Source organism: Grus americana, chromosome Z (assembly GCF_028858705.1).
Source record: "Grus americana isolate bGruAme1 chromosome Z, bGruAme1.mat, whole genome shotgun sequence".
Classification (NCBI taxonomy): Eukaryota; Metazoa; Chordata; class Aves; order Gruiformes; family Gruidae; genus Grus; species Grus americana.
Window position 1 is genome coordinate 50,669,479 of NC_072891.1, and position 14,405 is coordinate 50,683,883.

The window sequence follows — 14,405 nt, forward strand, 5'->3', positions numbered from 1 at the left end:
GCATAACAGAATGGGTAAAGAAATTACAAAAATATTCACTAATTATAAGCAAAGACATTGTAGGATGTTGATGAAAAGCCAGTACTTATGTTTAACAGGATGCAAAAGTGCAGGCCACAGTAAAGTCGGCAGCAAACTTGTGCTGAAAACCAAAGACCTTCCTTCCATACACCCTTTCGTTTGAGAATGTTTGGGTTTGCAAGTTAGCGAACAACAAAATCCTCACCTCTTTACCACCACGTGCTTTTCTACATGTCAAGACTGAGTCAGTTCATAAACATACCTATTTATAAATATATAAATGATGTCTTTTAGTCTGCCTTCGGAGAACAGTATTTCAAGTGGAGAAAATGCATTAGTGAAGGCTGTGGTTGTCCTCTGAGAAATATCTGACAGAGGGCAAGGGCAAGGAATATATTAAAGGAACAAGGAACAGAGGAAGCAAAGACAGCATGAAATACCTTCGCTTCATAAGGAAACAAATTCTTTATTGCCAGTCTCTCACTGTGTAATTTGAAATGTTTCCTCAGCAATTTGTACCAAAACGATCACCTAAATGAGCGGGGAACAGAAAGATACACTGAAGAGACATGTGTTTGGCATGGAAACAAGACAATGGGAAAAACTGGAACACAACATCCCCTCCTTGGTATGAAAAGCACATGGCTAACAGCTCTTTTATAAGACATTTCTCCCAACGTTTCAGGTTACATCTCAGATATATATTTAATTTAAATCTGATATGAAAGTAATTAAATGGTAAACCATATCAAGTTATGAAAAATGTATTCATAGGATTAAAAACAGAGCAAGACAAAGATCTTTACCGTAGCTGTAAAACCTCAGACTAAGTTTGAGAATAATCAGCCTCAGCTGAAATCATATTACATCTAAATTAAATTAATGCTATGCACCTGAAATGCTTCTGTTTTTAAATGACTTAGACACAGTCTCTATGTGGTCAATTACTTCTTTAGTTTGCTGTCTGTTTTTCTACCCACCATCCCATCTGTTAATTACAAAGTGTTTTGTGGTTCTGAAAGGAATTCCTTTCATTTGTTAATGGTGGTGTATATCAAATAGTTACCTCTAAAGCAGACTTAGAGTTGGATTTCTTCATAAGATTGTTAAAACTGCTTGTTATGAGTCAAAATTACAACAGCTCCCAACATCTCCAGTGGCTACTTCAGTAGTTTGAAAAGAAATTTGCAAGAAGGCCAGCGGACGGTGGCTCCTAGAAAAAATATCTTCTTCAGTAACAAATATAAAATATGTGGCAACAAAAACACTTTCTGTAAATTTCCATGATGATTTCTTATTACTTGTTGTATGGGAATAAGCATTCAATTAAATGAATGTGGTAATTTTAATCTAGTTTTTCCCCCTAATTCCATCACTTTTAGAGTTAACAAAAGAACCTACCAAACAGATGGGTTATTTCCAGTTTTAGACACAGGTCTTAAAAAGGACAGTTAAACCATCAGGTACACTGTAATTGAGATAAAGTAAAGTTCCTCTTTCAGATCAATAGAAATGAGAAGTAGCTACATCGGATTCTGCGTTCCCTCAGTATCATATTATTTTAAATTCCGACTCTCCTGGAGATTTACAGCCCTGTGAACCCCATACTATTTCCAGCTCCTGCCATAACCTCAGTTATGTTACTTCCCCCTGCTTGTGCAATCTTGCAGTATTCAGCTAAGATTTAGAGCCACGTTTTTTTGTTTAAAGCAACCACACGGGGCCTGGGTCAGGGAGAGCACCGGGACCCTCAGCGTGGGTGTCGGAGGGAGAGCCGGAGCGTAACTGTGACAGTGACAACCCCCCTCTGCAAATCCTACACGGGGGCAGTACCCCATGGGTGCTGCTAGGGGATTTCTTGTGCCAGGCTCACCTCATGAGCCTTCACCTGGCAGAGCCCCGAGCACTGTGACCGACTGGAAACGGTGCCAGCGAAGGACTTCTCTTTGCGCCAGGAGGAACTGGGTTTGGATTCAGAGCTGCAGATCTCACACAGCCCTGGAGCATCTGCACATTGCAGAGAAGGTGAAGGGAAAAACACCCTGTAGTGAACTGCATTTATCTGAATATGCATTGTCCCTTGCTGTTTTGTGTCTGCATGCACGTGTGTGTACATACATGTGTATGTGTGTAAGTACATGTGTACATGCGCGCGCATGCACACACATTTCATTTGACGCTGAACACAGAGCTATTGCCTCATATTCCAGGATAATTCTTCTTCCAAAACTTGGCATGTATGCACGCAGGGGTTGCCTTCTACTTGAGATCACAAAGCAAGCCAGGGGGCCCAGCCTTCTGCAGTGGCAACCCAGTGCTGGGAGCCCCCACCATGTATCTATCAAGGAGGAGCAGTGGTTATAGAGTCCAGACACTACAACTCTTCAACATCAAACATAGGGCAAGACAAGAATATTAGGTGCAAAATGTTTTTACAGCATTTTTCTGGAAAGGAAACCCTGCCAAACCACCTCTCCTACATTTTATCACAGTAGATACAGTACATTTTGGTTGAGAGAAAGATCTGGCTCACCAGGATATCATGGACTTGGTTTATCTTGCCAACTGAGCACATTTAGTATTGCTTGATAGACCCTAGATTGCTCAGACCTCATATTGCTGATTGAAGGAGCCAACAATTTGTCATATCTGCAAGCTGGGTAAAACTGAAGGATTACACTAGGTCACTTTTGAAAAAAATGAGAACAAAATTCAGTTTTCTAGTAAGACGGGACTGAACCTTGTTCACTGAGCAGTGTCATTGTTCATGCTGTATGTCATGACTCTTCTAATCTTCTAATACCCCTTTCCCAGTGTCTGAGAAAATCCCCAAAACCTGATTCCTGACATTCCACTAACATTTCACAGATTTATTTATAGAACAGTAACATAAATTGTTCCTTACAATATGAATTTAGTCCCTTTTCTCAAATCAAGAATGGCTTTGCTAGCGGATTTTTTTCTTCACATGCTGGGTAACTGAAATGCTGTTTTTGAGAACCATTTGTGGTAGAGTTTGCCTGTCTAAAAACAGAGTTACTGTCTACACAGGGTCAAACTATGACTTAAAAACAGTAAAGCGCGGTTTTATTTGAAGATACAACCATACTTGTTAGCTGGGTGTCTCATCCTCACATTTATTTTGGCAAACACCTCAAGGTCTGACATTTTTTGAGAATGCTCCAACTCAAGAAGTGTCCCTGAGCTCTCTCCCAGAAAGCATCAGACCTCCTCCCTTCATTCCCACGTGGCCAAAGTGAGATGATTTCTCTGAACACAGAAGCAAGTGACATCTAATGAACTTAGATAATGAGTGAAAAACAAATTCAAATTGATCTCTCTAATAAAAGTTCAAGGTACTGTTATTGTGAAGTAATTTGCCTTTGACTTACTATGACGTTCATAGCCATGGCAGATACAGAAGCAAAGGATTCATATCTCCACAGTGAGCATGTCCTTCTCGATCAGCCTTTAGAGAAATCATTAGATGAAACTGAGGGTAGTCACATTTAGATGAAGGTGAAGGAATGAAGCTGCCTATCGAAGCTTGTAATAATAAGGCCCATTTGTACTTACCAGTTTGCACTGTGGGTGAATCCTCTGTTCTTACACAGCTACTAAAACTGCATTGTTTACAGTTTTGTCTTCCCTATAGTCCCAATGGATAATACAGATGAAAACACCCTGCAATAACCCAGATCTCGGACAATATCAGAATGGGATTCAGACTCATATTCTTGCCAGGCTGCACTGGCGTGGTGGAGGAGGTGTGCAAATCTACAGTCACTTAATTTCCCCAAGTGCTGTTGCAAACAGGGACCCACGCCTGTTTTCAGGCACAGACACATACCCAGTTGACCAAGGCACTGTTGGATCCTATGGTTCTTTATGCTCTGGGACACATGAACCCTAAGAAAGTCCCGTCATGGGTCAAGACTTTGCTTTAGCACTTGTGACTGTGCTACACCCAAAGCTCTCCTGCCTCATGTTTCAGCTTCTCCTTCCTTGCCTCTTCCTCACCAAGACTCATGAATACAGGCAGTGCAGACCTTCATGCTTGCTGATGTTGGGCTGATCTCCAGCCTTGCCAGGTACCTGTTCAGCACAGGAGTGCTTTGCGCTGCTCCAAGGTGAATCCCAGGAGCATTTTCGTGCTCTGCAGGCACAGGCTGCACATAAGAGAAGGAGCTGATGTCACCAGGGTTCCTTCCACCTCTTTCTCCAACAGCTCTGTCTTTACAACAGTCTGAGCTGAGATCAGACACTGTATCAGAGAGCTGGGCTTCAGTGAGGACAGGTAAACCAGCTGGGATGGGCAGGGGGAGAGCACACACCAGGTCCAGTGTCATATACCACTGGACATGGGGAAGAGGCAGTCTCTGTCAGCCACAGCCTCCTGCCTCATCAGTGGGCTGCTGTGGACACTACCAATGCTCTATCCACTTTTTCCGAGGTCAGTCTCTGTCTTCTTAGGAAGATCATATTGGCTGAAGCAGAGCAGGGAACTAGCAAGAGGCCAGAGAAAACATCCCACAGTCTTCTCAAAAACACCTTGCCCTCTCCTGGCCATCCACACGTGTATTTGTTGCCAGAAGAGTTGTTCTGCCACCAGGATGAACTCCAGCTTTGCTAGCCCTGGTAGGATGAAGTAAATTTGCACGCCCTAGTGAGCAGCACTGAGCTGGCTTTGCTGGGCCTCAGCCCCAACCCTTCTCTCCCCTATTCCCAGCTTACCACCTTCTCCCATCCACTTACCGCCGCATGCCTTCCCTGCTCCTCCTTGGCCTTGCTTCCAAATCTTGAGGAGGAAAAGCAGATCCTGACTCTGGCTGGGTCTTTGTAGCAGCCATCACAGGGGAAGTAGCCTGGGGAGTTGCAAAGTAATGAGTTACTGCCAGTCCATATGACTTACAGTAGCCACCAACTTGGTAGTGGTAACCACTGGTGCAGAGGTGCTCACCTGAGCCGCAGATGAGGTGTTTGCATGCCGTCATAGTTCCGATTGTGGCAACTCAGAGAAGTGCATCCACATAAACAGAGGGGAGAAAACCCCTCTGTGTTACTGTGTGTATTACCAACGCTGGCCCAGGGGACTGCATACCGCTCCATCACGTGGAGAATGCATCCACATCTTACTGGGGATGGGAAAGTCAGTACAGGAATCTGTCCTATTTTTTCTGACTATAGTGATTTATAGGTCTGAATTTATCAGGTTTGAGGAAGGGAATTAGGAGTAAACTGTAACCAAAGCACTGAAGTTGTAATGCTCTTTGATTACAGAATGGGCTGAACTTCAGACAGTGCTGTACAGACACTTCCATTGACTGCCACTCACTCGTTTATTGTATTTTTTCTCTTTCTGATGCCTCTGTGGTGTAACCAGACCACTTACTCTCCATTTTTTGGACAGTAAGTTAGCAAAGGAAGCCAATGTAGTTGATTAATGAAATTCATTGATCTGAGAACATGAAACCTAGAAGAAAAAATAACTTAAAGTAAATAAACTTCACATTTTTTTTAATTTATTTATCCTTTATTTAGTAATAGCACCCAAAGCTGCATTATATTAACACAAGTAATAAAGCTTTCATATTTTACTCCTACCAGTGCATTTCCAAATCCAGGTGAAATGCTGGAAATAAGTAATGCTGCCATACCATGAACACAGGGTGTAGATCACAATGATTACACAACTTACAAGTGAATCCCAATGTAATAAAATAAAAAGTTGTAGTTTAGGTACGAAAGCTGTAACCTAAGAACTGTGGCCATTTCTATTTCCACAAAGTACCATAACAAAACAGCTGCTGTAGGACCTATAAAGATAACATACTTAATCATACTTTTTGCATCACTTTATTGAATAATCCATGTTGGATGTACAACTTACAGCTATAGTGTGTGTTGGCTACAATGCTACAAGGAGAATGTGTATTGCTTGTATTACAGAAAGGGTCGTGAAATGTATGGACCTGTCTGCATATTTAACAAAATGAAACAGCAATACAATAAAACTGCACCGCATGTGAATATTGTAAATGGTTAAGTTATAAAGTCATTCATTCACAAATCCAAATGTTTCAATGAAAAAAAGTATATAAAATGTAGTAAAACATAAATTACATTTAAAGGTCTGTACATGATTCATCCTGCAAATAGAAGCACAAAACCAGCACTTTGTACAGTGTTGCTTATTTTGGTCTTCTAAAGTTCAAAGATTCATTTTCACCAAAGAGGCAGGAAAAAACATGGTTTCACATGCAATCCAGCAGTAATTGCGGTAAATCAAGTAAGTCTATGACCCCGCACAAAACCCAACACTTCTGCAATGTAGTAACATACATGTGGAGCCCTTTTCTATACTTGATAACCAATATGCAATTAAAGTTGGATTGTTAAGTTAGTGCACACCTACAATATCCCCTACAATATCCCCATTTTTGGTTAACAGTGTATTAAGGCTGCTTGCTGCTGAAAATACACAGCAGAGAAGGAATACTTTCATCCACAAATGCAGTCAGACGATCTCATTTTGAAGCTTCTGTCACAGTCATTCATTGGGAATGATGAAAGCAAGCCATCCTCTCTCCTCTCATGTTATTCCACAGGATGTTGTGGATGCTATAAGTTTATGTGGGTTCAAAATCATTTGGATAAATTCATGGTAGAAAATTCCACTGAGAGCTATTAAACAGAAAAAAAATCCACTTCTGGCTAGGGAAGTCCCTAAGCCACAAATTGCTGGAGGCTGAGGAAATACCCCGGGGAAATTCTACAAGGGAAATTGCCCTTGCAGTCTTCCCTGAGCAGACATTAGCAATGGCCTTTCAAGACATGCTACTGGGCTGGACAGACCCATGGTCTTACTCAGCAAAGCCAATTTTATGTTCAGTTTCCCTACTTTTCTCGTTATCACAATACAAGCACGGATCAGTATACTCAACTTGTTATTTTTTCAGACTCAAAAAGCAAACAACAATCTCGTGTCCATTATATCAAAGAGATAAATACTATAAACTAAGCTGTCCATCACATCCAGGGCACTTCTTTATGCTCAGAGCAATTCTGCAACCATAGTTGGATTCCTTTTTGTGTTATTGGTTTAAGCATAATTCACTAACATTACACTCACATATCATGATATACATGATGTGCAATGCTACTCTGCAATATGTTGCACAGCAACAGTACATAACCGAAAAGCAGCTTCCCTCAAGAACTGTAGGACAGTAAGAAAAGATTAAACCCAGCTATTCTATACCATCATATTTGCAAAATCTGATGGTGGCAATGGTCAATAAACCCGGTATATCATTACTGCTGCACTTTACATGGGTATAGGTGTTTTAGTTTTGTTTCTTTTAGTCAGATCAAAATCACTGCTATTAAGCCTAAGGATCTACAGTCTCCATGCATGGAAGTGATGTGAAATTCTTAGTAATGAGGTCAAATTCCTTAGGCTTCTGATTGAATTTCTGCTTCGTCCATCTGAAGTGTGTCATTATCACCCAGCAACTCTGTTTCAGGCACAGAGCCCTCCTCTTCCTCCTCCTCCTGGACGGGATTCTGGGCGATGTCTTCCGTTCCATTGTGCGTGTCATCTGTGCCCTCCGAGAGCAGAGCAGCCCTGTCGGCCACCGACGCATTGGAAGGCGCAGTTGTTACGTAGCCTGTGCTGGTGGATCCGCTCCCGCTGTGGTGGGAGCCTGGTTTGGGAATGATCTGGGGAGGCATCTGCTGAGGAGCCATTTGCATTGGAATTTGGACGGGGTAAAAATTTGGCAAGTAAGCACCATAGGCAGGCATTGGCTGGTAACCATTGACTGGAATGTAGAGCTGAGGAGGTGGGACCATCGGTCTCATCTGCCCTTTCATTTGTATGAACTGCGGTTGAGGGAAAGCTGCAGTTTTCTGCTTTGGTCCAATGTACCTAGCATTGCTGACGTTGCTAACTGGGCTTGTACTGAGAGAACTTGTTTGTGTGGTGTTGCTTGCTCCAGAGGTTTGCGCTGAACTGTTGTAATTAGAAAGGTTTCCCCATGTTCTTAGCCTGTTGTGTATATCTTTAAATCTTGGTCTTCTGTTGGGAAATTCATTCCAGCACTCCAACATCAAAGTGTATATCCATGTGGGGCAGTCGTCAGGACATGGCAAAACCTGTCGGTTCCTGATCATCTCGATGACATCCTGGTTAGAATAACCACAGTAAGGCTGCAGGCCATAGCTGAAAACTTCCCACAACACAACTCCATATGACCATATATCTGAATCAATAGAAAACTTGCCATACATAATAGCCTCAGGGGACATCCACCGGATAGGAAGAAGGGAATTTCCCATCAGTTTGTAGTAATCAGCAGCGTAAACTTCCCTGAAAAGGCCTAAATCAGATATTTTCACATTCAGTTTATCAAACACCAGTATATTTCTAGTGGCCAAGTCCTTATGGACAACGTGGTGGCTTGAAAGATACTCCATTCCTGCAGCTATCTGAGTCACGATGTGGAAAAAATCTGCTGGTTCCAGGGTGGATTTTACTGTCTTGTCATCATCAGTGCTGCCAACATCCGAATGGGGAGATCTCATCACCAAGAACTCATGGAGGTCACTGTGGGAACAATAACTAAAAATCATGCTTATGGGTTGTTCCTTTGTCACTATTCCCAGCAAACAAACAATGTTTGGGTGCTGTAATCGTGATCTCATCATTGCCTCATGTTTGAATTCTTCCCGAAGAGCCAGTTCTGCTTTGTCTTTAAGTGTCTTGATAGCAACAGCTTGTGTCTGTTCACCTGGTGCTGTACCAAAGAGATGCCCCTTGTAGACTTTGCCAAATCTTTCCTCTCCTAATTCCTCCATAAACCGCACAGTGGACAGATTGATTTCTTTAAGTTTAGCCTGAAATGAAGTAAAGAAAGTAAGTCAGTAAAAAAAATCACAATATTTTCTAAACAACAGAATCTCTTATTAAAGAAAAGTTCCCAGTGGTTAGCTGCTCCAAATGGGAGATAAATTGGGTCAAAATTACTTTTCAGCTTTTTGTATATTCACATCAGTATATTGATTTTACAGTTAACCTTGAAATGAGTTATACTATTATCAGAAGTGTAAATTGAATTATGCTGCAAGATGATGAGTATAATTATTTTTACAAAGGAGCAACCATATTTCCTGCAAGCTAAATGAACAATTGGTTCAGAGTAAATCTGGCAAATGATGAGCTCTATTAACTGGAGCTGCACTTGCCCTACAGATTAGCCCACAGGTGTCCACTGGAGATCTGTCAGAAAAGCTGTGGGCACTGGCTGAGGAGGTAGCAGCCTCTGAGTGAACTGAAATATCCCTTCCAGCAGAAGGAGGAACAAAATCTCTCTTTCGGTTCTGCAGTAGCAGATATGCCCTTTCTCTCCCATTGCACTACAGGAACGGCCCCTGCCTGTGGGTAGCAGTACACAGTACCCCCACTGAGACACCTCACAGTAGCTCTCATGAAGAGGCGGGTGGAAGAGGAGCAGAAGGAAGAAAGAATATCCCTCTGGTACATGAAGGAAAAGGTGGCAAAGCCAAGAGTGAGAAATCCCCAGAGAATCCTTCCTAGAGCTGGCAGGAAAAGCAAGGGAGTTTGTGATGGTGATCGAATGGGTTTGTCCTGACCAGTGTGGGCTGGAGGAGTCCCTGACCGAGCCAGATGCAGCTGGCACAGCTTCACATGCAGGGCACCACAGCAGGAAGGAGCAGGGCAGGCTGGAAAGAGGCTTTAGCAGGTGATTTGGGAACAAGCTCTTATTTTAGTGGCCAACAGACTGTGGACTGGACCAGACAGTTTCCTGCACAGCCCAGACTCAGCCACTAAACTTTCCCCTTATCACACAAAATCAATGCAATGTGTTACAATTGGTAATATCCCACAAATATTCTACAGTTTCCTAAACAGATGTTGCCAGTTGTTCCAGAGTAAGCATTGTTTTTTAGAGCTTGCATCTTGTAAATGCTGTGATTAAAAATTCAACATTAGCTCTGAACAGGATTTTAGCACAGACATCAGTTAGTTGACCCAGGAAATTGTATGCAGGAGCTGAGACTTGTAGACAGAAGCCATTTTTGTTTCACCGTCCTTTGTGATACACAGCCTTAGTGACATGTTGCACTCCGGCTCAGCTCCCCCCTCAGTGATGGTTCAGAATACTGGCAAACTGAGCCGACAGATTAGACAAGAAACCCCACTGTGCATCCTGCTTTAAACAAGCAAACCGGCTGCATCATTAGCAGAAGCGAAAATGAGCTGCAGGCTGAAGACTGGATCAGAAATAACATTTCCAGTCACTGAGACAACAGGCAGAATGGGGATTGACAGGTAAGGGCAAATGTCATAAAATACTTTGTCCTGAAAGCTCTTGCCCAAGGCCAGGATTTCTAGGTACAGCTAGAGAGTGCAAGACCTGGTTTTCACTGAAGTAGATGGTCAGCACAGTGTGAAAATTAGGTCCCTTACAACACAGCTCAACTCAAACATCATCAGTCTGAGACACTGAAAATCACACCACTTTGGAAATATGTGGCCTAAGCAAATTCTGGAAAAAATACCTGTTTGTGTTGATTAATAAGTGGCATTTCCATGTCCTGGCTAGGAGATGCCATCAGCTGGCGCCGCTGTGGTGTAGCAGCAGATGCCTTCTGCTTGTTTCTGCACATACAGACCAGGAAGAAAAGGCAGGCGATAACCAGAGGGATGGCTATGCTGGGAACCAGGATGTAGAGGATTCCCATTTTACTGTTATCACGTGGACCTGTCAGGCACAGAAATGTTCGTTGTTTACAATAGGTGCTTCTAATGCATTCGATAGTAAAGCAAAAAAACCCAACCAAGCAAACAACCAAACAAGAACAATTGTATGATTATTTTGATTATTAATACTACATTTTAAACAAAAAGTAAACTCATATAGCTTGAAAACAGAAGCCACATTACCCTCTCCCCCTTCTCCATAATTTTCCATTAAATATTTCAAAGAACTTTGAATGGACATAGCAACTAGCAGTATGAAGATAAACTAGAAGCTCCACATTTAATGTGTTGACTGTAACATTATGCAGTTTATTTCACTTTACTTTTGAGGCTTCTGGTTATGGAAACTGCAGAACATAGACCAGAGTATCATTGCATTATCTTGTTCAAGGGATAAAAAACAAGTGAGTAGTCTTCATCACAGTATATAAACCAGTGAACTCAATGTGATAAACTGCTGCACAACATTGCAGTCTGGTTTTCTCGCCCAACTTCAGCCATTTCATTAGCATATTGCTCACTTTTTACCTCCACTGGTACTACTTCTGCCCAGAATAAAATAAATCTCACTTCTTGCTGGCAGAGTGATTATTTGTTCTGTACTTAATAGAATTAAAGTGCTTTTATGTTACAGTGAGACAGACATGAAAAAGCAATCAATACACTTAATAAGACTGTTCTGGAACCTTACTAAAATGCTTTTTTTCTTGATACTTAGAGACTTTAGGAAAGCATAATGATGTCCAAAATGTTCATTGGAACCGTCTGGGATGTTTTCTGCAACCCGTGGTTTTGCTATTTGTGGCTACTGCTTTCACCACAACCACTTCCCAGTGTTATCTTTACACCGTGCTACATGCAACACAGAAATTTATTATAAATGTCAAATCATGTTACTGTAAAAAAGTGAAGTAACTAAGAAATATCAATTTTGAGCGCTCTTAAATATCCAGGCAATCTGTAACAAAACCACTTTTATGCCTTCCACGATACATCCGTTGCTGCAGGAAACATGCTCTTCTTCCTAGTGAAGCATAGTATTAAGTTGCTTTGTCATGTCCAAACACTGTTACCACTGTAACAGCTCTAGAGCGAAGGCTGTGCCAATACAGGAAAGTGAGTGGGACAGTATTAAGCTGCAAGAGCTATGCTTTTTATTTTTGCTATCAGTTGTGCAGTACAGAGCCACTAGCAGATAGTGTAGGACTTTTCGGATAAGATCATCTTTTTCATGACATCTCTGCATCTGCATGTCACACATTTTCCTTCCAGCCAAGGATGGTGCTGTATCTCCCTCTACAGGATATGAAAATCCTTGCTGCCTGAAGATGCCACACAGAGCAAAAGCAATACACAACTGAGTAGTGTGAGCAAACCAAACACATACAGGTGATAAGTACGTCAAGTCTGGCATTTGACAAGTTAGAATGCAAACTGCAGCAGTATCATTAATTATTACCTCAGTTTAAGCACCCAACACATAATAAAATATGTCACAATATCTCAGTTACAAGCTCTGATCTCCAGAAAATATTAAAACTCCTACAACACAAAACAAGGGAGCCTCATTACAGCAAATGAAACATTTGAAAGCATAACCCTCCTAAGTGAATTGTAAAAACAGGGAACATTCAACATTACATAGGATTCAGGACAGTAGTAGGGGAAAAAAGAAAGAGAATACATACTACAAGAAGGTATGTCACACAGTTCCATGCGTACGTTTTTATTCTTTGTAAAACACCAGGGCCCATCCATCTGACCTCCAGGGTTTCGGCAATATGCATGACCTCCACCTAATTCTGGAAACTGTGTGCTAGTCAGATCATGGCTGTGGGGACTGTGGGAGTCCCAGAGTTGACAAGTGTGGCCAGACTTTGTAACGCTGACCGTCCCTCTGTAGTCCACTCCAGAACCGTTGTAGCACTGATGATCTGCAACAGAGAGTTTGACAAAGTGTTGCAAATGAGAAAACAGTCAAGGGCCAGCAAGACCAAAAGACTTAAAGTGCATAGACCATGTATGCAAAAAGTACTTGAATTTATGTACTTCAGGATTTAAATGAAAGCTATGAGGTTTGAAATTTCAGTTCTGCAAGAATCTGTACTTTTACACCCAGTTATTTCTAAATTCTGCCCTGGAGCGTCTCAGCTCTACGGCTATATACACCAATATTTGGTAACTTTGAATGCAAGTTGTTACTGAGCATGTGTGGACCTTTAGACACAGGACAAGATAAATGGAACTAAATGAGAGATACGAGTTTCACTTCAGGAAAAGTCTTCAGATGCCAACAGTGTAAACCTCCCACCACTTCTATTTCTCATAATCTTCCTGTCTTCCTCACACTGCTCACTTCTTAGAGAAATTAGTGCTGTATTTTCTAAAGCTTCTTGCCAATTTTTCCTTATTTTCTTCTTTAGAAAGAAGGAATTCAGGCTTTTCATCTCTTTAGACACATCACTTTCATATCTGCTGAAATCCTATCTTTATTCTCTTTCTGCTCTGCTGCTATCGTCTCCTCATAATTTTTGAGTGCTTGTCTCCCATATGAATCACCTGAACTGAAGCATGCATTTTTCTGTATGTTTGCAACATTACCATCTCCATTTTTCCAAGTCAGCGCTCTCAACCCCCTGCCTCTGAACCCCCAGGGTACTCACACCACAGCTGTTCTGCCAGAGGGAGCACCGCTGGCTCTGAGGATCACAGACAACTTTTGCAGACTTTTGTTTTTATTCTCATTCCTTTTGCTTGATACCTCTTCCCTGGCTGATTTATCTCTGTCATAGTTTTTTCAGTTATTTCTGCTTCTCAACCACACTAGATTATTGCCTTATTAGCACACAGCTAGTCTTTCACGCCCACCGTTATGCCATGACCCCTGCTCCTAGCTGCGGGGTCAGACAATGGATATTCAGAATAATCTTATCACACTTTGAACTTAAAAAAAACATTTTTAGTCTCTTGGAGCTTCTTTGTTGAACGTTGTAAGGGGTGGTGACTAATCGCTAGGAAAATGCAGTAGGCAGAAAAATTGTCAGCACATAATTACTGACAACAGAGCAGCCATGCAACTCCTGGATGCAAATATAAATTCACGGAAGCAAGATCAATGTTTTCACCCATCCTGTGTGGGTGAAGAAAGACAATTACACTCCATGCTCAGTTTACAGGGTTAATATTCTCGTGGATTTCCATATAGAAAGAATGAACATTATATGTTTAATTTCTTAACAGATTTTTCCAGTGAAGCTTCCATAGCCTGTTTGAGGTTTATTGATAGGTAAACAGAACTCACAAATAGCTGTATGGGGGGGGACTCATCCAGAAAGGCAAGGATTGAGCCAGAGTTGGGGGCAGGCATGTGGGAAGCGAAGCCTGCAGCCTGCAATGCACTGCTGCCCCTCACAAATCTGAGCCAAGTCGGTTGTCTGAACACAGAGTTTTACAGCCAAGGGTGGTTGATATAACCCTTTTCAGTACTAAGTAGCATCCCTTAAACTTCCTCAACATCCTAACTATACCTCACAACAGTGCAAGATTATGGGCAGTATCAATGTGATAAAAAGTAGTAGTGTCCAGTATAGCAGTACTT

At 41.8% G+C, this 14,405-nt stretch overlaps 1 protein-coding gene across 2 annotated transcripts in view; it reads right to left on the reverse strand.

The window, feature by feature from the left end:
* Positions 1-5,532: 5,532 nt before the first annotated feature.
* Positions 5,533-14,405, reverse strand: part of ROR2 (receptor tyrosine kinase like orphan receptor 2) — a 159,821-nt gene continuing 150,948 nt past the window's right edge. For both annotated transcript variants that reach the window (XM_054810550.1, XM_054810551.1), the window contains exons 7-9: positions 12,496-12,741; positions 10,606-10,808; positions 5,533-8,919 (exon numbers count right to left, since the gene is read on the reverse strand). In XM_054810550.1, the coding sequence (XP_054666525.1) occupies positions 7,477-8,919; positions 10,606-10,808; positions 12,496-12,741 (1,892 nt within the window). In that variant the 3' untranslated portion in view covers positions 5,533-7,476. The remainder of the gene's footprint in view (positions 8,920-10,605; positions 10,809-12,495; positions 12,742-14,405) is intronic.